Raw genomic sequence first — 27942 nt, forward strand, 5'->3', positions numbered from 1 at the left:
ATTTTAATCCCTGATTTATCTTTAAAGGATACGTTCACCTTTGAGAACATGTGACATGCTCCACCCATTTTTAGGGTAGAACATGTAACATGTTCCCAATGCTGCAGTCACTGCCCGATTCCCCCCTCCCTGTGATAGCAGTACAGGGAAACGTTCCCTGTATGAACTGTCACTTTTTAAATAGAGCACGGCCATGTAGGGCTCCGCCCACATGGCCACGTTATTCATTCACATAGTTCTGTGAACGAATGAACTACAAGTCCTTACAGCCTTAGCAGCTGTCGGCTTGTAGTTCTCAATGAACTACCACAGCGTTGTGGAGTGCCGTGTTAGTTCATTGATTTTTTCTGTTAGTGGATCTGCTTTCCCATACATCCCATACAGGCAAGCAGAAATACTGACAGGTCTGCAGGAGACCTGCATGGCACCAACGATCAGCTGATTGCTGGTGCAATGGTTTACAGGCTCCTGCAACCAAAAATCATTAATGCACATTTTTTTACCTGCAAAAAAATGTGCATGTATTATTTTTGGTCAAAAGGTTAACTCACATATTTAAACTCACATATCTGTGAAGTACTTTTAGACAAATATGTGTTTTTTTTATTATTTGGACATTTTGTTTGCCTGGCTATTGTTTTGTGAGGGTCATTGCTGTAATGAGATATTACCCTGGGTGCCTATTTTTTTGTTTCCTATTCTGCAAATGATAACTGCTGCTGCTCGGACCAGATGTGTATGGTCATTTTAGAAATGATCCAGTTGCTGCAGACATACTGTTTTCATGGAAAAAGCCTTATCGGGGATAACTAGATTCAAAAGTTGTTGGGCTGGTCTATTACCATTGGAAAAGGAGCCATTTAAGTGCAGGTAGACCTTTTAGTGATAGAGTTCTCTTGTGTCTAGTGAGTTTGGGTGTCACTTGGTGGTAGTAGGCACAATATTTTGGTGCTTAAGAGATCATCACTCATCTATCATGTTGTATGGATTATGGACATTGCCATCATGTTTTCGAATTTCAAATTTTCATCTGAAATGTATTTCATTGTGTGGACTTATAGACTTGATTATTTTGTATAACATTTTTGTATTCACTATGTTTTTTTCACTTTTTCACATTGTTTCAGATTCAGATGTGAATGCTGTATTGCCACTCACTAATATACAACGTATATTTAATGGATTTTCACTGATTTACAGCTGCTTTAAGAACTTTAAAGTACTTTTAGGGTTGAAGAGTACCAAAAATAGTAAGCCACTGTAGCTTACTGTTTGTTTTAAAACCTATTTGTACAAGGAGCCTTGCACCTTGGCAGCCGATTTAATGGTAGAATGTTTACTTGTGATTTTTTGTTTTAGGCCTTAGAAGCAGAGATATATTCTCATCAACCTATTCTGGCTAAAGTGATAAGGAATGGGAAGGAACTTTGCCAGCTGAGCCACACAGACCATAAAACCATTCAGCAAATGATGGACAATCTCCAGAAGCGGTGGCTGGAGTTGCAGGATGAAGTAAAAAGAATTAAGGTCCGCTTGGAGGTGGCAGCTCTGATCAAACAGGTAAGTTGAGGCGGATGTCCTACCTACAGACACTTATATAAAAATGGGATATGGTGCAATGTAATGACCTTAAGTATTGTACGGCTATCCATATGTAGAAGTCCACAGTCTAAGTACTAAATAAGAAGATGTATAAAATAATATCCATCCAGAAATGGGATTGCTGAGCCACAGGAATGTCAGCACCTTAGGGCAAGCCTCTTGTAGGGAGCAGAAGAGGTCTCCAGGGAGCCTGCAAAAGAGAAAATACAGTCTTTTCTACAGACACCTGTACCTCTATCACATGCACTGAATATTACACCTTACTCTATGACTTTTTCAGTGGTTTGCTGCTTAGACGGAGGTCAAATTGTATCTTTTGTATCATTCAATAACCACAAGAACCATCAGGCATGGTATACATAATACTTTATAATGTAATTTTCAAGGCACTTACAATGTTAAAGTGATAGCAAAGGCTCATGTTTTTTTTTAATAACAAACATGTTATTCTTACCTGCTCTTTGCAGTGGTTTTGCACAGAGTAGCTCTGATCTGCCTCTTTTTGGGTCGTGATCACTCCCAATCCGCCTCTATGTGTCTACAAGACACACAGAGTGCAACTTGGCTCTTCCCCCCGCTCCCTCCTCACTGGCTGTGATTGACAGCAGCAGGAGCAAATGGCTTCCGCTGCAATTTCAGCCTCTGCTTTTGTGCACATCACTGGATTGAGGTCGACTCAGGTAAGTGCATGAAGGTAAAAAACCTTCAGCCTTTACAACCACTTTAAGTTTGATTGAGATACATCTTTTATGATATGTTCAGAATCTAATACAATAAGCATGCATCATTATCAACCTCAGCTGTGTTGACAATGTGACCATTGCCAAAGCACTATTTTATTAATGCTATATGTATGAAAAACTTGAACAACTGATGTGACATGTCTACATGTGTATTTAAAAACTAAAAATGAACTTCTCTTATATGCTCATAATTGGTCTGTTAAATATACCATTGAAAATGTCTAGTAATATCTGTTTAAAAAAATACCTGTTGAATCTGTAAAAAATGGAGAGTTGTACTGTATCTTGTGCTCTTTGGATGTTTTATCTCAAATATACTGTTTAGCCTTCCCCGTTCTTATATTTGACTAGAAGTCAGTTAGTGCTGATGACCTGGATTAGAAGACAGTGGGCATGCCCAACACCGCTAAGTCCATAAAATACTATACAGTCAGGTCCATAAATATTGGGACATCAACACAATTCTAACATTTTTGGCTCTATACGCCACCACAATGGATTTGAAATGAAACGAACAAGATGTGCTTTAACTACAGACTGTCAGCTTTAATTTGAGGGTATTTACATCCAAATCAGGTGAACGGTGTAGGAATTACAACAGTTTGCATATGTGCCTCACACTTGTTAAGGGGCCAAAAGTAATGGGACAATTGGCTTCTCAGCTATTCCATGGCCAGGTGTGTGTTATTCCCTCATTATCGCAATTACAATGAGCAGATAAAAGGTCCAGAGTTAATTTCAAGTGTGCTATTTGCATTTGGAATCTGTTGCTGTCAACTCTCAAGATGAGATCCAAAGAGCTGTCACTATCAGTGAAGCAAGCCATCATTAGGCTGAAAAAACAAAACAAACCCATCAGGGAGATAGCAAATACATTAGGTGTGGCCAAAACAACTGTTTGGAACATTCTTAAAAAGAAGGAACGCACCGGTGAGCTCAGCAACACCAAAAGACCCGGAAGACCACAGAAAACAACCGTGGTGGATGACCGAAGAATTCTTTCCCTGGTGAAGAAAACACCCTTCACAACAGTTGGCCAGATCAAGAACACTCTCCAGGAGGTAGGTGTATGTGTGTCAAAGTCAACAATCAAGAGAAGTCTTCACCAGAGTGAATACAGAGGGTTCACCACAAGATGTAAACCATTGATGAGCCTCAAAAACAGGAAGGCCAGATTAGAGTTTGCCAAACGACATCTAAAAAAGCCTTCACAGTTCTGGAACAACATCCTATGGACAGATGAGACCAAGATCAACTTGTACCAGAGTGATGGGAAGAGAAGGAACTGCTCATGATCCTAAGCATACCACCTCATCAGTGAAGCATGGTGGTAGTAGTGTCATGGCGTGGGCATGTATGGCTGCCAATGGAACTGTTTCTCTTGCATTTATTGATGATGTGACTGCTGACAAAAGCAGCAGGATAAATTCTGAAGTGTTTCGGGCAATATTATCTGCTCATATTCAGCCAAATGCTTCAGAACTCATTGGACGTCGCTTCACAGTGCAGATGGACAATGACCCAAAGCATACTGCAAAAGCAACCAAAGAGTTTTTTAAGGGAAAGAAGTGGAATGTTATGCAATGGCCAAGTCAATCACCTGACCTGAATCCGATTGAGCATGCATTTCACTTGCTGAAGATAAAACTGAAGGGAAAATGCCCCAAGAACAAGCAGGAACTGAAGACAGTTGCAGTAGAGGCCTGGCAGAGCATCACCAGGGATGAAACCCAGCGTCTGGTGATCTCTATGCGTTCCAGACTTCAGGCTGTAATTGACTGCAAAGGATTTGCAACCAAGTATTAAAAAGTGAAAGTTTGATTTATGATTATTATTCTATCCCATTACTTTTGGTCCCTTAACAAGTGGGAGGCACATATGCAAACTGTTGTAATTCCTACACTGTTCACCTGATTTGGATGTAAATACCCTCAAATTAAAGCTGACAGTCTTCAGTTAAAGCACATCTTGTCCGTTTCATTTCAAATCAATTGTGGTGGTGTGTAGAGCCAAAAATGTTAGAATTGTGTTGATGTCCCAATATTTATGGACCTGACTGTATGTTATCAGACCACAATAGGAGCTGGATGCATTTCTGGCAGATCAGCAGGTATTTTCCTGTACTTGAGGGTCTTTATAGGGATAAAATACAGGAAAATGTGCATGTATTGTGGAAATCTACTGCATGTTTTTTTCTAATTGTGCATGACATATGCTATCATTTACTTTGTATGTAGATGTGCACATACTGTAACTCTCCTTCACCAGATTCAGTTAAAATAAGATCAACATTTAAAATAAAACTGAAAATAAGATTTAAAGAAGACTTCACCCTGAAAAAAAATAAAAGTCAGCAGCTACAAATACTGTAGTTGCTGACATTTAATAAACATGCATTTACCAGTCCAGACATCCTGTGCTGTCCTTACCTGGGCTGGTTCTTTGGCGGTCTTCAGGTCCCCGGCACTGTCATCTTGGATGTGGGAAGGCGGCCGTGACGTCTTGGTGCTTCACAACTGACTTCCCACTGCACATGCACAAATAGTGCCACACTTTCTCAATGGCTTTGAAGCCTCTTGGGACGTGTCACATGTGCCAGAAGGTTGGGGAGGGAGTGAACTTCTGTTTGGATCGTCTAGGTGATCTGGGCGGAAGTGGAGTTGGTACTTGTCAGAACTACAGTAGGTACCCTATCCAAATCAAAAAGTAGTGAAGAAGGAAGGAGGAGAGGCGGAGGAAAAGCAGAACTGGTCTTTTTAGAAGTGAGGTTTCATTTTAATACAAGCACAGTGATTGACTATGTAACACAACACATGTACTAATTTGTATATAACTCTCTGCTATCATCCAGTATTTTGCTGATGCTAACGAAGCAGATTCCTGGCTAAGAGAACATTTGCCTCTCCTGAGCAATGAGGACTATGGCAAAGATGAGTCCAGTGCTGAGGCAATACTACAAAGACACCTACGTCTTGAGAAGGAAATTGCAGCCTATGGATTGGAAGTGCGACGGCTTGGAGATCAGGCTGAGACAGTAGCAAGCAAGGCACCCTTGATTGTATGTGTGTTGTATGAGAAGAAATATACCGTTTTCTAGATGCTGTATGTTTAAAAGTTAGTGGCACCAGTAAAGTGCACCATATGCTACCATGCTCATTCATAAAGGTTCCTATATTTTGCCTGTAAATGTGTGGGCATGTATGGGTATAGCTAAAGCTGGGTATACAATAGTAGAATTTTGTTTGACATTTTTTGTTATAAGAATGTTGTAAGAACGTGCATTCATTGTTTGAATCATTACGAGGGATCAACTTTATGTTAGTCTTCAGCCACAGTGATGATAAAATGTAAATGAGTAGAATGGAAATTTTTTAAATGTATGAATTGCTAATGGTGTTTTTTGGTAAAGTTCACTCATTGCAAAATAATTTGTTAAAAGCAGACAAAATATTGAACTATTTTCCAATGACATTCATATATACTGAGAATTTCCTACAAATTTTCCTAAGACTTTTTGCGCAAATTTTTGTTCAAAATTCTACTAGTGTATAGCTAGCTTTAGGTTTGGTAAAAACAAATGCATTTTTGTATCAGAAGCAGAATAAAAAATTGTGATGATGGGCATAGGGTAAATATGGGATGATATTTAAATACAATATTCTATAGTTATTGTCATTTTGGATATGGATATATTTAGGCATTTTATGGCATAATAAGGTCTATTTACACCTCTGATTTGGGGTAACTATGAATAAATATATATTTAAAGAAGTTCTAAACACACCTGCACTATAGCACACCACAAGACACATGCGCATGTCTTGTAGTGCACTGCTTTGTCAAAAATTATTTTGGTGCAATGAGGTGCATTGAGAGCCAATTTAAAATATATATGTTGCTTCAAAGCGAGGGGCTTCTGCATACCAAAATGCATGTGCTTAGCCATAAACTAAGCTTTATCATAAAGTCTTGGAGTGTTAGACATTACAGATAAGTTCCATGTTTTTACTTGATATAGAATAATTTTTATGTAATTTTTACAGCAGCAAGAAAAGAAACCTGTGATCGCCATGGTAACCCAAGAAAGGAGTCGGCCACAGAAAAGGCCATACACACATACAGAAACTGAAGAGTCCAGACAAGATCCCCAGATGACTCAGGAGAACATACGGGCAACACAGAAGCAAATAGAATCTTCTTATGACAACATTCACCAATTGGCCAAGGTGCCAAAAATAGTCATATACTACATTTTCCTTTTTTCAATTTCCTTTAGATACAACTATACCTATTCATTGCAACATTGTACTTAAGAAGTTGCACAAAATGCTTTTCTTCTTTATTATATAAAGGTCAGCAGGATATAACACTGAAGCATTTTGAGCTAAGGCATTGCACTTTCTTAAGTCAAGCCCCACACTCTCGCAATTTCTTTTAACAAAGCCTTCATTTTGCTGTTCTTAATTAACAATTTCATATTATTACATAGCACTACTTAAAGGGTATTTTGCAGTCAATTTTTATGAAACCCCACTATATTTTTGTTCTTTTCCCATCCACATAGCATACCTAAAAAAAAAAAAAAATCTTTCAGTTGTTTCTAAAGCTTGCCATACATGCAGAGCCGGGACATGGGGTTCGCAGGAGGGGCGGCTGCCCTGGGCTCGGTTGGGGATTTGAAGAGTTGTGCTAGAAGGGGTGATTTGGAGGGGGATTTGTACTAGGAGGGTGGATTTTAGGAAGAGGGATTTGGGGGGGTTGTGCTAGTAGGGATGACTGGGGGATTTTTGCTAAGAGGGGAAATTGGGGGGAGGATTAGTGCTAGGAGAAGGGATTTAGGGGGATTTGTCCTGGGAGAAGAAAATTTGGAAGGAGGAGGAGAATTTATGCTCAGAGGGGAAATTTGAGGGGTAGAGGATATGTGCTAGGAGGGGGGATTTGGGGAGGGAGCAAATTTGTGTTAGGAGGGGGGACTTGGGTAGGGAGTGGAGTTGTGCTAGGAGGGGGGATTTGGGGAGGGAGTGGATTTGAGCTGGGAGGGGGGATTGGTACTGAAAGAGGGCCAATGTTTTGTTTTGGGAGGATTTTGACTTTTAGATGGGAATTTTTGCTTAGGGGGTAAGTGTGAAGATCAGCGCTTGTTTCTTTTTTTTTACTGACACACAATGCTCATACATTGGTAGGGCACCATTTATCATCTTCATCCTGGGTGCTAGATGATCTTATGACACTGCATACATGGATCGCAATTTGGCCAGTTCAGCAGGGGCTGGCCGAAGTTTGATCCACGTGTGGGCACTGGGGTTGAAGAGAAGTCAATTTACTGATCGATTTCTGTTCAACTGCCCTGTTGGACAAAAGCCTTTTGATCAGTGCTGCAGGCAATAGGCTGCAGTGCTGATCTGTGTATTCTGTCAGAATACAATATCACAGCAGAGAGGATTCCCCCATCCACCTTGAATGTGTGGATAGGTTATTTGGGTCAGTTTTTTTCCTTCATCCCAGCTTAAGGAAAATTAGTCTTGGCTGAGTCTATGAATTTCTGTGTTGTCTAGCTATGAGTTTGATTTACTAAAACTGGAGATTGCAAAATCTGGTGCAGATGTTCATGGTAGCCAATCAGCTTCTAACTTCTGCTTGTTCAATTAGGTCCCTTTCACATGGGGCAGACTCCGCCTGTGATCCGCTTGCTCAGCAGGAGAACCTGTCTGCTGATTTCTTGCTGAGCAGGGATACAATAGTTCCGTGTCCGCTCTGCATAAGACACAGCCTGCTCTCCTCTGTGAGTGGTCTGCAATCTGATCTGATCCGATCCTTTGGATTGGATGTAGGCAGGTGTAAATGTACAGATGTATGTTTACACCCGCCACTTCATAGGAGAATGTAAGTTCTGACAGGCAGACCTGATTAGGATGTTCATGTGAAAGGGGCTTTCAGCTTTGACAAATAAATGGGAAAATGATTGATTTCTATGCTGAGTTGTACCAGATTTTACACTCTCCTGTTTTAATAAACCAACCCTAACATCTTTGTCCCCACACAGACTAAGCTACACCTTGTTAACATACAATGCAGTAGAGTTCCTAAATGTCCTTTGTTAGGGCAGACAGTATTGTACAGTTAATAGCGTACAGCTAATAATGAACAACTGTGAAAGCAGTACAGACATTCTTCCATAGACCCCTTCTCATTTTTAAGCAAATAAAAAGCACGTAAAAGGTTATGCTATGTTAATGGCAATAAATAAAAAATATAAAGTAGGTGTTATCCCAGTTTGACTGCCAAAGTAGAAATAAACGTTAAGTCCCTCATGTATTTATTGCTGCAATCCTACATTAAAAACATTCAAAACATAGTATAACAAATTACACTGCTACAAAAATATACCTTCTATGTGTTGTGCCACATTTTCTGTTTCCATTCTCAAACATTAAGAAACACACAGAACAAACATAACTATAAAGATCTCTGTGGTTCCAGCACAGCCTATTGATCAGGCTTTTAAAAACCATTAGTACAAATGTATGATCAAGGAACTACTCAGTCAAATGATCACAAGAATTTTCGGACTGTTCCAATCATAACACTCTTGCTTTAATCTCTAAAATTAGACTAATGGATCACACATCCACTCACTGTAATTTAGAGGATATTTTCACCATATATAACTCAATATTTAATACACAGACATCCAGAGCATTGTGCCCAAGCTTACAGGGAGGACAACTGTTATTAAACAAACAAGTCATCTTCTCCGAAGATCTTTGAAATCAACATAATTTCTGCTATAGGGCGGTCAAGAAGCAGTTAAAGTAAACCTTTACCCAGACTACACACACTAAAGTATTCACATATTCTAAACATGCAGTAAAAGTACTCCCTCACCTCTTTAGCTATACACATTGTGGAGAAATGTATCTTCAGATTCACCAACAGAGGCACTGCAATCATTTTTTGTCTCTATTACTTTCTTTTTCACCAGAATCTTAGCAGCTTGCCAGCTCTTTCATGTAAACACATAGGAGGTGTTTCTAATCTGTTAATAATTCATGGAGTTTATCACAATGCAAGCAGCTAGAGAGGTCAGGGATGTTTTTTTTTTTACTTTTACTGCTTGTTAAGAATATGTAAATAATGTAATGTCGGAATTCTGGGCACAGTTGCATTTTAATTATATGATATCTCTAAAGATGTGTCTTATTTAAATTTGGGTTGGCCAGTCTTTTAAAGATTTGGACAAACACATGGCTATTTCCGTATGGGCCAAATATTCAGTCCTCATGCTCAACTCCTACATCATACAGCACTCCTAGATCAACACATTGAGCAACTAAATTATATATCCTGACCAAAAGATATATGAATTGACAATAGAAGAGTTAGTAGCACAGTTACCATATACTGGCTAGTGACTGCCTAAATTTTTTTCTGGTTTCTCTTTTTTCAAACTTGCCATTTTACATTCAGCAGTAACTCCGCTATATCATAATATTTAAGGCTGTATTCAAAGTCATTCAGTGTCAAAAACCTAGTCCGGCGTTTTATTTTGTAGAAAAGGAAGAAAGCTTTGGAAGAAATGATCCAGCTGTATCAGTTTTATAGCTCCTGTGGGGAGTTCCAGTCTTGGATGAATGACAAGGAGAACATTTTTAAGACTTTTCAGCCAAATCCTGACAATTTAGAGGTCATGCAGCAGAAATATGAGGTATGTATGAATTACAAACTCACATGAGCTTTAAATGACCTTTAATTATGAACAAATTGTTGTTATTCCTCTATTCTTATTACCTGCTATTTGTTTTGCTGATTTATTGTTCTGTGACAAAAAAAGAAAATAGGTAATTTAAAATGAAACATATAAATCTAAATATGGGTGCATTAAAACATTTGATCCTCTGCGTTTGTGAAGTATATTATGAAGCTGCCCTTGATTTATAGTGGTCTTTATTGCAAAACATTATACTCTGATAAAGGGTATCATAAGGCAGACTTATCTTTAAACAGGGCTCGACAAATCCTGGGCTCCAGGTCGCCATGGTGACTTTTTTCCAGAACTGCGCTATTTTTTTTAATGAAATCCTTTTTCAGCAAGGTGAACAGTATTGTTATTCGCTTTGTGTCAGTGGGAAGGACTCCCCGCTAGGCACTGTTGACTTTGCAGCTACCCTTTAGTCTAGGTGGATCCCCCCAAAAAAATTTTACTTTAGTATTGGGCGGCTGTGTTTGTTACAGACCGGTGGTGGTTTTTCCCAACCCTGGGATAATCCAGCTGTGACCATTGAGGCTGCTATAGTGGGCTCCTATTCTGCACTTAGCAACCTTGCTTTTCGGGGCCATAGAGCTCAACCTGCTTCTACAACTCTGGTGACAACTACTGTCCTGATTTGGAATAGGGCCAGGGTTAAATATTGGTCACCAGTGTCCTTTCCCCCTCATATTCCCTTGTGGGGCAACCCGACCCTCCCTCATATGAATAGTGTTCCGGATCCTAGTGTGTGGGCTACTAGAGACATGGTGGGTTTGAAATATATAGTTGCTGAGGGCCGCTTGAGAACATTCCCTGACCTTAAAGCCTCCTTTAACCTTCCCATTTGGATGTTCTTTGCATATCTACAGCTCAGACATGCCTACCGCAAACAGTTTCCCTCTCAGCTCCTGATGAAATCAGACCCTATTGAGCAGTTGCTTACCCCCAGGGTGTTGAACAAGCCCCTGTCCTCCCTCTATCTTCATCTTTCTATGGCCCATACAACCATGGTAGACCGAGTATATCAATAAAGGCATGCAGACATCCCTGCTGCCAGGTGCCCATGGCATCCTTTTTTCATATGAGTTATTCAAGCCCCTCCCTTGAATTGTTTTGGATGGAGGTTGTAGCGGATATCAATTCTGTGAGTGGGTTAACTCTTGGATTGGACCCAAAGACCTTGCTTTTGAACATTTTGAGGACCCTGCTATAGGCAGATATGTCCAATTGTTTGTATACTACGCCTCCTTTTGTGCTTGTAGGGAGATACTTGTTGGAAGTCTGCTCAGCCCCTGACTGTGACATAATGGCATACCATCCTCAATTCAGTTTTACCGCTCTATAAGGTTATCTATCATAACCGCAATTGTCCCAAAAAATGTGATAAAGTTTGGTCTGCATCGATAGACTCATAGGGTGCAGGTTCTGATCTGCCTGTGCAGCCTTGACACAGCCTGGCCTGCTTGCTGGTTTATACTTTTTATGATGCAGACTCTTACCTTGTTTGTTTAATTCCTAATTTGCCCTGTTTCCCCTCTCTCCCCCTCCACCCCCTCTCCTCTCTTCCCCCCTCCTCTTTCCAGCTTTCACCACACCCACTATTCCTTTCTTCCATTGTCTTATTATCCACCCTCTTGTGGTGTTGAGGAGTCATGCTATAAGTCCCGTTTGAGGTTGGGTGATTACACTTGGGTCGTCTATTTTGCAGCTGTGCATTATGTCCCTTCTTATCCTCGTACATGTTGTGTTCATGTCTGACTATTGTGGGATGCTGCCTACAATGTCTTTGCCATGCCTTGCTCATGTACCTGAAAGATCTTTACTAATGATGTTCTTTGTTTAAAAAAAATGTTTAAAAAAAAAAGCATATCTATTTGCTGAACATGTTTCAAGTATTGAAAACCAAAGAAGCTGGTGCTAACCGTAATTTTCCAAAATTGTGTATACACATGTGATCCAATTTGATGCTGCAATTTTCATACCAGGGTTTATCTTTAGACGTTGAAAAAGATGCTCTTCCATTGCAGAACTTTCTAACTGATCTTGCAGCAGGCAAAGCTCGCCTTGATGAGATTAACAGCATGGCTGACAAGTTGGTCAAGAGCGCTCCTGACAAGAAAAAGGAAATCCAGGAACACCAAAAAGATATCAGCAATAGGTACATCATTTGTGTCTCTTCTAGGCCAAAAGAAGAACCCACAAAGCAGATTTTTTTATACTGTTCTATATAATATCATGTCATCATAAGGACATTCAAGTGACTTTTTTCATTCTATTAGGACTAGAATTGCATACCAAGAGAAATATTTTATATCTGTTACTTTTTAAAGCATTCCTATGTCAAAATGTTAATCTAAAGCTATTTAAACAGTTTTTGAAAGATGAATGTCTAACAAGGGATACATGGATTAAAATACTTACATTTCCTAGAGAATGTGCTGATATGATCCTGTATCTGTCATGTGGCTTAAAATCTAAATTCTGAAATGAAAGGTCAGAGTTCAACCAAGTGTCTCCAAATGCATAATGCATAAATGCCAAGGTGGGCTTAGGAATGTCAAAGTGGGCTTTGTCCCTAACTTCTTCAAAAATTTGACAGCTGCACAAATTACCCCACTGGTGTCTTTATTGACATCTGGAGAAACCCCTAAGCAGATAGAGCTGGAAGCTTTTTGCTGTTCCCCAATGTTCCCCAGTAACATTCCTTGCTCCCTCCCCAGTCAAGACCCCTATCCACAAGCCCTTCATTGCGGTACATCTTAACTTTTTGGAACAACACTAAGTAACTTAGGGAAAATTAAATTTCCTGTCCTTGGAATATTTTTTCTATAAACAAATCAAGTATTGGCTTACCCCAGTGCTTGCTAACAGGAACCTCATCATCCCACTATCTGCTTTTGAGCATATCTGCTACCATACACTGTTTACTCCCAAACTGATCATCTATTGCCGGCTTAATTGCTAAAGAGAGAAGTATGGACTTAAAAAAACAACACACAAACCCATTCTTCTTCAACAAAAATCTTTCTAGCACTCTCCTGGACACCCATAGAAAATGTATTGCAGTATGAACCTCAATCTTTCTTCTCCCCTCTCATACGTCTTCTACTGTTCTTCACCATCTTACTACACCTTTAGTTTACTCTCCCCTCTTTCTCTTCTTTGGACAGCATTTTTTGAGATGTACAATACCCCCACCCCACCCATTTCTTTTTCTTTCACAGTTTATACTGCCTCTACTATTGGCTAATATTATGCCGAAAACCAAAAAATGACTTGCCCTCGACAACCAGAGCAGGACTGATGTCCTCCCTTAACCTGGAGAGAAGTTAAAGCAGCAAGCAACAAAAACTGCTGCTTTAACTCTTCAACTCTTTATCAATTTCAGCAAGATTTACATTACTTTAGGTTACCATTTGACTAAAATGTAAATCTTTTTAGTTATTAAAATGGACCTGTGCTCAAAGTTTTTGTTAGGAAACGTCTGTTGTAAACATTTTTCTATTCTGAACTACTTGAATGATAATTTTACAAACAGGATTCAGAACTGGTTTGGTTTTAAGGTGACAGAAGGTAAGTGTGCTATGCTAATAAGGCTTCCATTTGTTTCCTTATTCTTCCAGTCCACTGTTATGCTTTGCAACCAGCAGTTGATGGTTCTGATATTCTGCTGCAAGCACTAATCTTACCAGTCATTAGATTTTGCCACTGCATTTGTTTTCATTCTTTCAGACTAAGAGCATTTTCAACAAGTACAGAAAATACCTGTTACAGTCATGGCCGAAATTGTTGGCACCCTTGATATTTTTCCTGAAAATCAAGTATTTCACACAAAAAAGGTATTGCATTAACACATGTTTTGCTATACACATGTTTATTCCCTTTGTATGTATTGGAACAAATATAAAACAGAGGCAGAAAAGCAAATATGACATAATGTCACACAAAACCCCAAAAATGGGCTGGACAAAAGTATTGGCACCCTTAACTTAATATTTGGTTGCACACCCTTTGGAAAACATAACTGAAATCAGTCGCTTCCTATAACCATCAATAAGCTTCTGACACCTCTCACCCGGAATTTTGGACCACTCTTCCTTTGCAAACAGCTCCAGGTCTCTCTTATTGGAAGGACACCTTTTCCCAACAGCAATTTTAAGATCTCTCCACAGGTGTTCAATGGGATTTAGATCTGGGCTCATTGCTGGCCACTTCAGAACTCTCCAGCGCTTCTTTGCCATCCATTTCTGAGTGCTTTTTGACGTATGTTTGGGGTCATTGTCCTGCTGGAAGACCCAGGATCTTGGACGCAAACCCAGCTTTCTGACACTGGGCCCTACAGTGCGACCCAAAATCCTTTGGTAATCCTCAGATTTCATGATGCCTTGCACACAGTCAAGGCACCCAGTGCCAGAGGCAGCAAAACAACCCCAAAACATCATTGAACCTCCACCATATTTTACCGTAGGTACTGTGTTTTGTTCTTTGTAGGCCTCATTCCGTTTTCGGTAAACAGTAGAATGATGTGCTTTACCGAAAAGCTCTATCTTGGTCTCATCTGTCCACAAGACGTTTTCCCAGAAGGCTTTTGGCTTACTCAAGTACATTTTGGCAAACTGTAGTCTTGCTTTTTTATGTCTCTGTGTCAGCAGTGGGGTCCTCCTGGGTCTCCTGCCATAGCGTTTCATTTCATTTAAATGTCGACGGATAGTTCGCGCTGACACTGATGCTCCCTGAGCCTGCAGGACAGCTTGAATGTCTTTGGAACATGTTTGGGGCTGCTTATCCACCATCCGGACTATTCTGCGTTGCAATCTTTCATCAATTTTCCTCATCCGTCCACGACCAGGGAGATTAGCTACAGTGCCATGGGTTGCAAACTTCTTGATAATGTTGCGCACTGTGGACAAAGGCAAATCTAGTTCTCTGGAGATGGACTTGTAACCTTGAGATTGTTGATATTTTGCCACAATTTTGGTTCTCAGGTCCTCAGACAGTTCTCGTCTCCTCTTTCTGTTGTCCATGCTTAGTGTGGCACAGACAGACACACAATGCAAAGGTTAAGTGAACGTCTCTCCTTTTTATCTGCTTTCAGGTGTGATTTCTATATTGCCCACACCTGTTACTTGCCCCAGGTGAGTTTACAGGAGCATCACATGCTTGTAACATTCTTATTTATCCGCAGTTGTGAAAGGGTGCCAATACTTTTGTCCAGCCCATTTTTGGAGGTTTGTGTGACATTATGTCGAATTTGCTTTCTTTCCTCCCTTTTTTTGTTTTGTCCCAATACACACAAAGGGAATAAACATGTGTATAGCAAAACATGTGTTAATGCAATACGTTTCGTGAGAAATACATGATTTCCTGGAGAAATATCAAGGGTGCCAACAATTTCGGCCATGACTGTATATCCTTGCAAGAAATGCAGCGTCCTTGCTGAACTGAAAGCACGCACAATGTTATGCTCCTTCTGCACTTTACTAATCTTACCACCCCCACTATGTAATACAGATAAAGCAACTAATAGTTGTCTTTGCTTCATCTCCATTACATTGGGTGAGGGGATTTGTAGTTTACAGTTGGAAGATAACAATGTCTGTGCTTTCAGTTCAGCTCACAGGACAAGTCAGGTTCAGCCTAAATGGCAGCCATGGCTCCCTCCACAGATATAGTATAGTGAGCATAGCCACCCTAGTACAAGAAATGTGCTATTTGTAGGATTACCAGGTAAAACTAAATGAAAAAAAGCCTTAAATGGATAGTAAACTATTTTTTTTATTTTTACCTACATATTACCTACAGGTAAGCTTATAATAAAGCTTATCTGTAGGTAAAAATAATATCTCCTGAAAGTGTACCATGCCCGTGCAGTTTCTTCAGAGCTCTGTGCCACGGCCATGACTCCCATGCGCATGTGCAGGAGTGAAGTCATCACGGCTTGGCCATTTAAGCGGACGCAGCCTGGGAACCCAGAAGGAAGACCGGATGACGATGGAAGCCTCTGTAGCTGTGACAGTTCAACACTGGAGCGCTTTGTTTCAAGGTAAGTTTTTCATAATGTGCTAGTGTGTGATGCATACTAACACATTATGCCTTTACCTTGCAGGGTAAAAACTTTTTGTGTTATTTTTTTTTAACTTTACTACCACTTTAGGAGAGGAAAACAGATGTAGCCAACAAATTTAAAGACTGGTAAGCTTTAATTAATTATTTTTTAGTTTTTTGGTTTAAATAAACTTTCAGAAGTATGCATGTATATCTAAAAAGAATGGATCAGTCCTACATTTGTTACCTTCTATCTCTCATTCAGCTGGAATCGTCTTGAAGTGCTGAAAGAAGAAAAAGGGGCTGAGCTGATAGGACTGGCTGATGTAAAGACTTTTATGCAGAACTGTCAGAATATAGAAGCTCTAATACAGGACAAGCTGAAAGAATTGGAGAATTCAGAGCCGCTCGGGAATGTAGACTCAGAGGAACGTCAACTAAAAGCAAATGAGAGAGATATAGAAGCATTAGAGAGAAAAATTGCCTATCTAAAGAGCATGGAAGAGTCGTAAGTAATGGCCCCTGTGGGGCAAAAATGAAAAAGAAGGCCAAAAATTGCATTTTGGATCACCACTTCTAGCGGGCAGTGTAGTCAAAACTAGGTGCTATACTCTAAGAGCTGTGCTGTAGCTTAGAAAGTCTCCATGCCAAAACTCTGTTAGGTAAATTTGGCTCTTCGTAGACAATTCTTTGATAGTTGGCTACCATTCTTATTAATAATACAGACACTCAGCAAATATAGTTTTTGTTTATGGGCCCAATATGGAAAATTTTCCATAGCATTATGAGTGCAGGCCCTGTGCAAAATTCCTACACATGATTAAAAGAAGTATTGGCCATCACCTTGGTTATTTGTGTTGTCCTGTTGTGCTCATTGTAATATTCAGGGTAACTTCAAAAGTTTTCTATTTTATAGCTTCTAGACTTATAGATCTCCTCTTAAATCCAATGACTGAAGATGAAGATGACGATTTCTACAGGATTTACTCAGCTTAACTGAGACCCTCCTTTTTGTTTGTGTTTCATACAGTATACATTACAAAGGGGAGGCAGTTTCAGCCTAGCACATTATGGTGAGATCTGCCCTATCCCCATTGTTTTTCTGAAGCTGTGCCGATAGCAGTCAGGGTCAGTTCCATGGCTATAGATAACTATGCAGATGGGTCCCTGGTGGGTAACTTTTTTTTTATAGAATTGAATTTCTAAACTTAGTTTTATAGTATGGTGATATTGGCATTACTGTACTGTTTTAAAGCTGGATTCTAGGTATGTTTATATTTGCATAGTTAAGTTGGTTCAGCTTGTGTATGTTTATGCCACACATGGATGACTTGTTAAAATGAAGAATCCTACTACAATGATTCTCACTTTCTTCTCATTTCCCTGCTGCATAATGAACACAGGGGTTGTTTGCATGGCACAGATGCCATTCAGAGGATGTCTTCCATTTTTCTCAATGAATGCAAAGGGTCCTCTGATTGAATTAGGAGTCGAAAACCTCTCAACCATCGTTTGCATTCAATGAGGAAAAGACAAGGCATCTCTGAACAGTGCCCATACCAAGTGAGTGACCCTCTGTGTTTATTATGTAGCAGGGCAGCAACTCCACCTAGGCAGCAAGGATAACTGTAGTAGCGGCTACTACAGTGATTTTCTACTTCCTTAGGGATCAGTCAGGTATAGCATATGCATACTTTCATTAGTCAAAGTTGGACCAATGTATTTATGAAAAAAAAACATACCTGGAATTCATCTTTAAAGCTACATGATGTAAACTGTAATGTTTGTTTAGATTCTGATTGCAGTAATGTTTCATAAAATGCAGAGTTTTGGTTTATTTTTCCAGGAAATTACCCAGTCATCATGCAATCTACCACTTTAAAGTTTTAATTCAGTATTAATACTTTACTTTCCTTTTTACCTTCAGAATGAGAGATACAAACCCACAGGAGAGTTTAGCCATCAGAAAGCAAATTGAACAAATGGAAAAGCTTCTTGAAAAGCTTAAAGGTGAAGCTCAAGAAAAAAAAGATGAAGTGCAGAAGGTGAAAGACAAGAAGAACTTCCTACAGGACAGTCACAGACAGATGCTGTGGGTGCAGGATATGAAAGAGAAGCTAATGAGCGAGGAGATGGGAACTGATGTAGCATCTGCAGAGCAGCTACTCCGTGACCATCAATACCTTCTCAAAGAAATCCAAGGCCAGAAGGACAGGTGGGGAATCTATATTTCATTATTGCTTTGTTTTTTTACAAATAATGCAGTATTTCAGCAGTGTAGGACAAATGGTTTTCAAAATGTCACACTGATAGCAGGGGCAGACTGACAACTCATGGGGCCCCTGGGCAATAGGGGATCATGGGGCCCCTGTGTCCTTGCCCAAACTCAAAAAAGCCTATGAAAAAGGTACCAGGGGCATCTCATGGGGCCCCCTACTGACCCCGGGCCCTCGGGCAGTGCCCGAGTTTCCAAATGGTCAGTCTGCCCCTGATTGATAGACACAGGATAAATCTGTATATATTGAAAACCCATCAGTTTTGAAAGTTTTTGCTTCTCAAAGCAGTGCTATAAGAGAATATTATCATTCTAAGAGCCTTAAGACTTCTATGTAAAAAACAAATGATATACCTTGAGTAGGTGATAAAATAACTAAAAATCAACCTGTGCAACCATGCATCAAAGAAAGTACTATGAAAAACATATGGCTCATTACAGCCAGTGACAGCTTGCTAACAACACTAGTAATGTCACCCAACCTAGCAAGAAATCATAACAAGGTACCATAACTCATTAACCAGTGTAGCACTATCAATCCAATTATACAAAAACCTGACAAACATACTGTATATGCAAAAGTACAATCATTATATCCAGTAATTTAACTACGCAAATTCCCCACTATCACAATGTACAAAGCTGCAAACACTTTGAGAGGACATCCTCTCTTAATATAATAAATAGCAATTAAATGTTGCGCTATGTGTGAAAAATATACATATAAATTGTGAAAACAACTGTAAACGTAGTACATAAACAAAACAGTGTAAAAAGCAATATCACATACAGTCCATATAAAGGACAATATAATATATAAAGTCCACGGGAATACTATCTCCACAAAACGATTGGTAAAAATAAAACTTGCGTTCCTTAAGTGCGATGATAATAATATATACAAATCTTCTTTCCATTCAACTAATCACCAGCGTGAACAAACCACCACCATGTGGATAAAATGGAGGCTTACCAAATGAAGAGACCCATTAACTACAGGGGGTCATTAAAATCTTTGTATCGATGTAATATCATCCAGACTTCTATATCAAATCAGGCTCCAGATTCCACTTAGATTAGTAAAAAATTCCCTTAGCATTGTCGGGACAGTATCATAGGAAATAAAACATGCCACTCTGCAGTAAAACCAATGTGACTTTATTACGCAAATAAAATCCTACTTACAGATTTACAGAGGAATATCAGCATTCATAAACAGTTTCCAAAATGGCAGACAGTGCGATGATGTCAGAGGGAGGCTCCGCCCAGTGCATTTTATCCACAGGGTGGTGGTTTGTTCATGCTGGTGATTAGTTGGATGAAAAGAAGATTTATATATATTATTATCATTGCACTTAAGGAACGCAAGTTTTTTTCACCAATCATTTTGTGGAGATATTATTCACATGGACTTTAAATATTATATTGTCCTTTATATGGACCGTATATGATATCACTTTTTACACTATTTTATTTATGTACTACGTTTACAGTTGTTTTCACGATTTATACAGTTACAAGAAAAAGTATGTGAACCCCTTGGGATTGCGTGGAGTTTTGCATGAATTGGGCATAAAATGTGCTCTGAACGTCATCTAAGTCACAACAATAGAAGAACACAGTCTGCTGAACATAATACTACACAAACATTAGATGTTGCCATGGTTTAATTGCACATAACATGTAAACATTCACAGTGCACGGAGGAAAAAGTATGTGAACCTTTGGACTTAATAACTGGTTGACCCTCCTTTTTCAGCAATAACCTCAACCAAACGTTTCCTGTAGTTGCAGATCAGACCTGCACAACGATCTGGAGTAATTTTGGACCACTCCTCTTCACAAAACTGTTTCAGTGTAGCAATATTCTTGGGATGTCTGGTGTGAATCGCTCTGTGAAGGTCATGCCACAGCATTTCAATCGGGTTGAGGTCAGGACTCTGACTGGCCCACTCCAGAAGGCGTATTCTGTGCTGTTGTAGCCATTGTCTTGTTGAATTACTTGTATGCTTTGGGTCATTGTCCTGTTGCATCACCCATCCTCTGCGGAGCTTCAGTTGGCGGACAGATGGTTGTACGTTTTTCTGCAAAATGTCTTGATAAACTCTGGAATTCCTTTTCCCATCAATGACAACAATCCGTCCAGGCCCTGAGGCAGCAAAGCAGCCCCAAACCATGATGCTCCCTCCGCCATGTTTTACAGTGGGGATGAGGTTTTGATGTTGGTGTGCTGTGCCTTTTTTTCTCCACACATAGTGTTGTGTGTTCTTCCCAAACAACTCAATCTTGGTTTCATCTGTCCACAGTATATTTTGCCAGTAGTGCTGTGGAACATCCAGGTGCTCTTTTGCAAACTTCAAACGTGCTGCAATATTCTTTTTGGACAGCAATGGCTTCCTCCGTGGTGTCCTCCCATGTACTCCATTCTTGTTTAATGTTTTCCTTATTGTAGATGTGTCAACAAAAATGTTAGCATGTGCCAGAGATTTCTGTAGGTCTTTAGCTGACACTCTGGGATTCTTCTTTACCTCATGCAGCATTCTGCGCTGTGCTCTTGCAGTCATTTTTACAGGACGACCATGCCTAGGGAGAGTAGCAACAGTGCTAAACTTTCTCCATTTGTAGACAGTCTGTCTTACCGTGGACACATGAACATCAAGGCTTTTGGAGATACTTTTGTAACCCTTTCCAGCTTGATGCAAGTCAACAATTCTTTATCGTAGGTCTTCTGAGAGCTCTTTTCTGCGAGGCATGGTTCACATCACACAGTGCTTCTTGAAACCAGTAAACCCAAAACAGGTGTGTGTTTTTTTAAGGGCAGGACAGCTGTCAGCAACACATCCAATATCATCACACTGGTTGGAGTCAAGGTTGGCTCACTCCTGGCTCTCGGAGAAGTCATTAAGCTAGGGCCTCACATACTTTTTCCTCCCTGCACTGTGAATGTTTACATGTTATGTGCAATTAAACCATGGCAACATCTAATGTTTGTGTAGTATTGTGTTCAGCAGACTGTGTTCTTCTATTGTTGTGACTTAGATGACATTCAGAGCACATTTTATGCCCAATTCATGCAAAACTCCACGTAATCCCAAGGGGTTCACATACTTTTTCTTGCAACTGTATGTATATTTTTCACACATATTGCAACATTTCATTGTTATTTAATATATACAGTGTGAATATAAAGTCCAAAATCACAGTGCAATAATATTCATAAAAATACTGTATGTACCCTGAGGTGAATGCACACTAAAGTCCTCTGTACATTCTATGTGACCATACAGCAAAATCACTGTACAATCCATGTAAGCACTCATGCACTTTTCTTGTGGGGAAAACCGTTCTCAGGTGGTGCACTCCTTTCCCCTATCTCTCCAAATGGCTCACCTTAGTTTATTGACCTCAAAATTACACAGAAGTCAGCATATGCATGTATCTCCCACCAGGGGTGTCTTCCCCAGCTGTTGGAGCATAAGAAATGTATGGATCAAGTCGACCCTATACCCAGGGTCTCAATACTATCTTTGCAAAATTTCTGGCTTTACAGCTGTTCCTCTTTCAGCTAATGGAGTCTTTCCTCTTTTGCAAATTTATGGCCTGTGCTGTACCATAGCGGCAGATCCCCATCTGCTATTTTTCCCCCAGGAGGCCATCTTTGTTCTACACCAACATGTGTAAGGTAATGTCTTCTTATCACTGGAGCACAAGTCAGGAGCAGAGTCCACATCACCACAGAGATGTGGTCCAGCAAGCATGGACAGGGACTTTACATCTCCTTCATGACCCAACTGGTCAATTTTCTGGCATCCAGGAAGAATGCAGAACAGGACACACCACTGGAGCTGGTGATGGCACCCCATGTCTTGCAATTTGGTGAAAGTTGACAGCTCAGTAACCTCTACACCCCATCCTCATTGGCTTCATCTGGTGAATCTGGCTCTATGCCTTTCTGTGCCATGTAAGGTTGTGTGTCACAATGGCACCAACCTGCTAGCCCACCCTTTGGCAGGAAAAACTTGCCTTGCCTAGTACACATCCTCAACCTGGTGGTGCAGTGGTTCCTAGTTGGGCTTCCAGGATGAAGGAGCAAACACTGAGTGGTGTAATAGACTGAGCACTGGAAGCACAGCAGCAGGAAGAAGATTAGAACTTCAGGCCTCACTTTATCCTGATTTCTTCCATGTGAGGCAGCACCAATCACCAGAAGATCACAAGCGCAGGATGGTTAGGGTTTTGATAATTAGTAGAAGGACATGGGGCAGGTTTTCAGGATTATGTTTCACATCTCCCAAAAACAAGGAGTTGAAGGTAGGTGGAGTGGGATGGTTGAGGACACCATTGCCCTTAGTAAGATTGATGATTTGGGTTCCTGTGCCACTGGGAATGTGTGGTGGATAGGCTAATTCATGCTGCCGTACCCATGTAAGGACCCCAGGATTCAGGCCACCAAGGAGAGGAACCATTACTGTCTGGTCACCCTTTTGGATCTATGTTATAAGGTTATAATGCTAAAGCTCCTTCTGCCATCACAGTGAAAGCAAAAATGCACCATATACAAAAAGTGCTGCAGAAGAACCTCTTTATAGTTTCCCAGAGAATGGCAGGATCCCCTTTTGTAGTCAACGTGACTTGAATACTTATGGTGTTATGGTGGTGAAAGGAGTAGCAGCAGTGACAACATGTCTAACCAAGGCTTTCAGTTCCCTTTTCACCATGCATTGCCCAAGCCTGTCAGCTGCTGGAAGCAGTTACATGCAGCGTATAACTCAATATGATCAATGATTATATATGGTCAAGGGTGGACACCCTGACATAAGACCTACTTAACTACTGGGTGTCAAGGCTAGACAAGTGGCAGATCTTGCGCAGTATGCAGTCAGTCTGCTTGTCTGTCCTGTGCCAGTGTCCTGTCAGAACAAGCATTTAATGCACTGGGTGGTTTTGTGACAAAAAGAGTCCCTCTGTCCTCAGACACTGTTGACCAGCTCATCTTTATAATATTAAACCTCTGCTGCTGATTTTAACGATTATATTTTTTGTTGAATCTGGTCCAAAAAAAACCATTAATATACCATACAGCATTTTTATCCTCTACAATGTACCACCGTTGCTGAGCTGCCATCATTACCATCTCCTGCCTCTGGTTTGTCACCATTCATATCTTCTGCCATCTTTACCATCGCCTGCCACTGCTGCTGGCCTGTTACTATTTGGGGGAGGGGGGGGGGTGCTTCTACTATCCTGGCTTTTCAGGGGCAACATTGGAAGCTTATGCTACACACTACTCACTCTTCCAACCACTTGTAGACCAACATTTTCTGACACATTTTTATCGTGCATCATGGGACACAGAGCAGGCTATTCATGACTATGTGGGTTATTGGCCACCTATAGGTGAATGGACACTGGCTGATCAATCAGAGAGGAGGTCCTCCCCTATATAACCCCTCCTATACAGAAAGTACCTCAGTTTTTTTGCCAGCGTCTGTAAGCTGGATGGTCACTGAAAGTGTTGGTGTGCTCTTGGAACATACCTGAAAGTCCAGAACGGTTCCATTAGAGAATCAGGGACTTTAATTGGATCCATTCAGAAGGGTATGAGCTAAAATGGATGGTACTCGAGCCTCACTGGATAAGGAGAAGAATCCTCCAGGCTTTGCCTGTAATGCAGTCTTATGGCGCTAGAACCTACGCAGATGGAACTTTGTGCAGTTTTAAATCTGACCAAGGCGCTTCCAGTGGGGTGCTATACGGGTCCGAGGCAGTAGCCCCTCAGCATGGGGACTGAGTCCTTGAAGGTTTGTATGACAATGCCCGCCGTGATGGGTGAAGTTGGTGCCTGATGAAAGTCAGGGACCTGTGCTGGGACTGGTAAGATATCTCCTTTTCTCTCTCTGTAAAGAGAAACAAAGCTCTAAATTAGAGGGAAAAGGAGAGGTGTTGTGACTATGAGTTTCCACCGGGGGGGGGGGGGGGGAGTGTTGTTCCTGAGATGTGTTTGCTCTTTTTGTTTTCGGCCACTAGAGGGAGAGCAGTCGGTAATGGAAGTCTGAAATATTTTGTTCATCTGGAGGCCTGGTCACACGTGGGCTGCTGCTGCTGAGAAATCTCTTGTGGCCGGGACACAGAGCGGGCTTTTTAGTAGAGGCACGTGAGTACTCCTCTGAGGGGAAGCGTGGACCAGTCAGTCAGGAGCCGCCCTAGGTGTCTCATAAGGCTCCACACTACTAGCATAGCTGTATCATTGTGATCTGTGTTACTAGTGGAGATGCAGTGGAGTGGCATGTGCTATCTGAAGTAATGTCTTCCAGTAAGTGGAGAGTGGGGGAGGTGCACCAGAAAAGGGCACTAATGTACCACTGAGGAACCTAGGAGCCTAGCCGAAGGTCCACTGTAATATCCTTTCCTGACAGACCAGAAGCGACTGGGTACTCTGAGCCATTGCGTCTATCTGGCATTGTGGCTACTACTGGGGCTTCTACCTCAGTATATGTAACCAAGGATGATCTTGCTTCAGCCTTAGCCGGTTTTAAAAGATAAGATCGCTGGGGTGATTGCATCAGTTTCTCAGGGGACTAAGAAGTGGGATAAATTCCCGTCACTAGAACCACCAATCCTTGAGCAGAAATGGGTGGAGCCTGAGTATGAGGAAGAGCTGGAGGAAGGTCAGGCAGTAGAATTTCTGTTTAAGGAGTCACAGCCTGAGGAGAAGCACGGGGTGTCTGCCTCCCAGTCTCAGAGATTTGTAGTCCAAGACCTCACTGATATGGTACGGTTTGGATTCAGGCTACCTCCGGTACAAACCTCTGAGGTTACTTATTCCTCCCTGGGCTCTTTTTAAGCCTTCACAGAGTACTCAGACCTTTTTGGTTCATCCTCTTCTGGAACAAATTATATATGCTGACTGGGATCACCCAGACAGGGTTTTTGTTCCACCAAAGAGGTTTTCTGTTTTGTACCCCATGGAACAAACGTTTGTTAAGAAATGGGAATTGCTTGTATTGGATGCAGCTGTTTCATTCCTCAATAAATCTTTAACTTGTCCTGTGGATAATGTACAGGTTTTCAAGGACCCAGCAGATAAGAAGCTGGAATCTCTCCTTAAGGCCTCTTTCTCCCTGGTAGGCTCTGCTGCACAGCAGAGTCTTTCTGACCGTGTCAGGCAACGGATTGGAAGACCATCAGTGTAGGGGGAATGCTAAGCCGAGGATTTGGAGGATGTTCCACATGCTTTGTGTTTCACATTTGATGCTCTTAAGGATTCAACTCAGCAAATTTTGTGCTTGGCCCTCTTATCAGTGCACATGCACATGGTTTTGTGACTGAAGAGTTGGTCAGCAGAACTGCCATGCAAATAATTGTTGGCAGGTTTTCCCTGTCATGGGGAACGGCTGTTTGGGGAAGATTTGGACAAATATATCAAAAGAATTTCAAGGGGTAAAAGTACTCTTCCACCCTCTAAGAGAAAATCCAAATGTTCTTCTTTTAAGGTGTCAGGAGCTTTGGTTGCTGGTCCCTCATCTACCAGGTAGTCATTTTGCCACACACAGGTCCCAGCCTCCAGGGGTAGATCTCAGAATCAAAACCCAAGGAGACCCTGGGTGCAAATGTCATCTAAGACAGATCCAAAGTTTGCCTTTTTATGAAGGGACACCCAACTTGTTCAGGTGGGGGACAGGCTTTTCAATTTTGTGGAAGCATGGAGGGCTCTAATCCAAGACAAATGGGTCAGGTCCACGATTTCTCTGTGGTACAGACTTGAATTTTGGGTGTTTCCCTCTCCCTGGTTTCTAAGATCAAATGTACCAATAAACTCAGAGAAAAGAAGAGCTTTATTTCAGGCATTTGATTGCTTATAGGAGTAATCACGGAAGGTCCAGCGGGTGAAAGGTTTCAGGTGTTTTATTCAAACCTATTAACAATCCCAAAACCAAATAGGGATGTAAGGCCCATTTTGGACCTCAAGGGGCTAAATCAGTTCCTAAATGTCCGATCCTTTCATATGGCATTGGTTCAGTCAGTAGTGGCCTCCGTATAGGTGGGAGATTTTTTAGCATCCACAGACATGAAGGACACATACCTGTATGTACCAATATTTATTCCTCACCAAAGATTTGTGAGATTTGCAGTAGGGGCTCAGCATATCCAGATCCTGGAACAGCTGGGCTGGGTGCTCAACCTCAAGAAGTCAGCCCTGGAATCAGTGTAGAGCCTGGAGTATTTGGGGATGAGCCTACACATGGTTCAGGCAAAGGTATTTCTGCCTCCAGGGAAACGTTGCACACTGAGCAACGAGGTTTGCAGTTTTAAGGCCAAGAGGTATCCTTTGATTCGCCTCTGTATGAGGTTGTTGGGGAAGATCGTGTCTTCGTTTGAGGCTATTCCCTATGCCCAATTCCACTCCAGACCTCTGCAAAGGTACATTCTGTCTGTTTGGAACACAAATATTCCAGTCCTGGATTACTGCATATCTCTGTCTCCAGAGGTGCGGCAGAGCCTGAATTGGTGGTTGATAACTCACAGTTTGGAGAACGGAAGATCCTTTCAGCCAGTGGTGTGGAAGTTGGTAACCACCGATGCAAGCCTATCAGGTTGGGGGGCCGTTGTGGAGGAAGCTACAGTTCAGGGGACATGGCTTCCACGGGAAAGGGTTCTTCCCATCAATGTCCTGGAATTTCAAGCAGTGAGTCTGGTTCTAAGGTATTGGATATCCAGGCTTCAAGGTTGGCCTGTAGGGATTCAGTCCGACAATTCCACAGCAGTGGCATACATCAACCACCAGGGTGATGCCAGGAGTCAAGGTGCTTAGGAGCTGGTGAACTATATTCTGTCCTGGGTAGAGAGATATGTTCCAAGTCTGTCAGCAGTGTTCATTCCAGGTGTGGAAAATTAGCAGGCGGATTATCTCAGTTGCCGGCAGTTGATTCCAGGGTAATGGGATTTGCATTCCAGGGTTTTCAAGGAAGTCTGCCAGCGATGGGGTTACCCGGATGTAGATCTATTGGTACCCAGGTTCAACAACAAGGTCAGTCTTTTTTGTGTCCAGGGTAAGGGACCCTTGCGCTGCAGGGGTAGACGCCTTTGTGATTCCTTGGAACCAGTTGTCACTGATTTATGCCTTTCCTCTAATTCAGCTGCTGCCACGTCTCTTAGGCAGGATTTGGAAGGAGTCTATTCCAGTGATACTGATTGCTCTGACCTGGCCCAGGAGGGCCTGGTACACGGACATAGTGAAGATGGCAGTAGACAGGCTGTGCTCCCTGCTGTATTGGCCAGATCTGTTGTCTCAAAGTCCTATATTGCACCCAGCTTTAGGGTCGCTAAATTTTATGGCTTGGCTATTGAAACCCAGATCCTGAAGGATAGGGGAGTGTCGGATTCTGTCATTCCCATCATGTTGGGTGCTAGAAAGGAAGTTTCTAGGAATATTTATTACAGAACCTGGAAGGCTTACATTGCCTGGTGTGATGTTCACAAATGGCACCCACAAAAGTATGTGATTAGCAGGATTCTATTTTTTTCTTCAA

At 41.3% G+C, this 27942-nt stretch overlaps 1 protein-coding gene and 1 long non-coding RNA gene across 2 annotated transcripts in view; one reads left to right on the plus strand and one right to left on the minus strand.

The window, feature by feature from the left end:
• Nucleotides 1-2410, minus strand: part of LOC149454958 (uncharacterized) — a 40913-nt gene extending 38503 nt beyond the window's left edge. The window contains exon 1 of the long non-coding RNA XR_016314156.1: nt 1629-2410. This is a non-coding gene — a long non-coding RNA (uncharacterized LOC149454958). The remainder of the gene's footprint in view (nt 1-1628) is intronic.
• The window catches only part of SPTBN5 (spectrin beta, non-erythrocytic 5), a 435120-nt gene that overhangs the window by 68631 nt on the left and 338547 nt on the right, over nt 1-27942 (plus strand). The window contains exons 10-16 of the mRNA XM_089686901.1: nt 1360-1560; nt 5197-5403; nt 6389-6571; nt 9898-10050; nt 12120-12250; nt 16403-16645; nt 18065-18352. Of these exons, the coding sequence (XP_089543027.1) occupies nt 1360-1560; nt 5197-5403; nt 6389-6571; nt 9898-10050; nt 12120-12250; nt 16403-16645; nt 18065-18352 (1406 nt within the window). The remainder of the gene's footprint in view (nt 1-1359; nt 1561-5196; nt 5404-6388; nt 6572-9897; nt 10051-12119; nt 12251-16402; nt 16646-18064; nt 18353-27942) is intronic.

The sequence above is a fragment of the Staurois parvus genome, unplaced genomic scaffold (genome assembly GCF_062004578.1).
Source record: "Staurois parvus isolate SC_StPar_1 unplaced genomic scaffold, SC_StPar_1.0 ptg000414l, whole genome shotgun sequence".
NCBI classification, from domain to species: Eukaryota; Metazoa; Chordata; class Amphibia; order Anura; family Ranidae; genus Staurois; species Staurois parvus.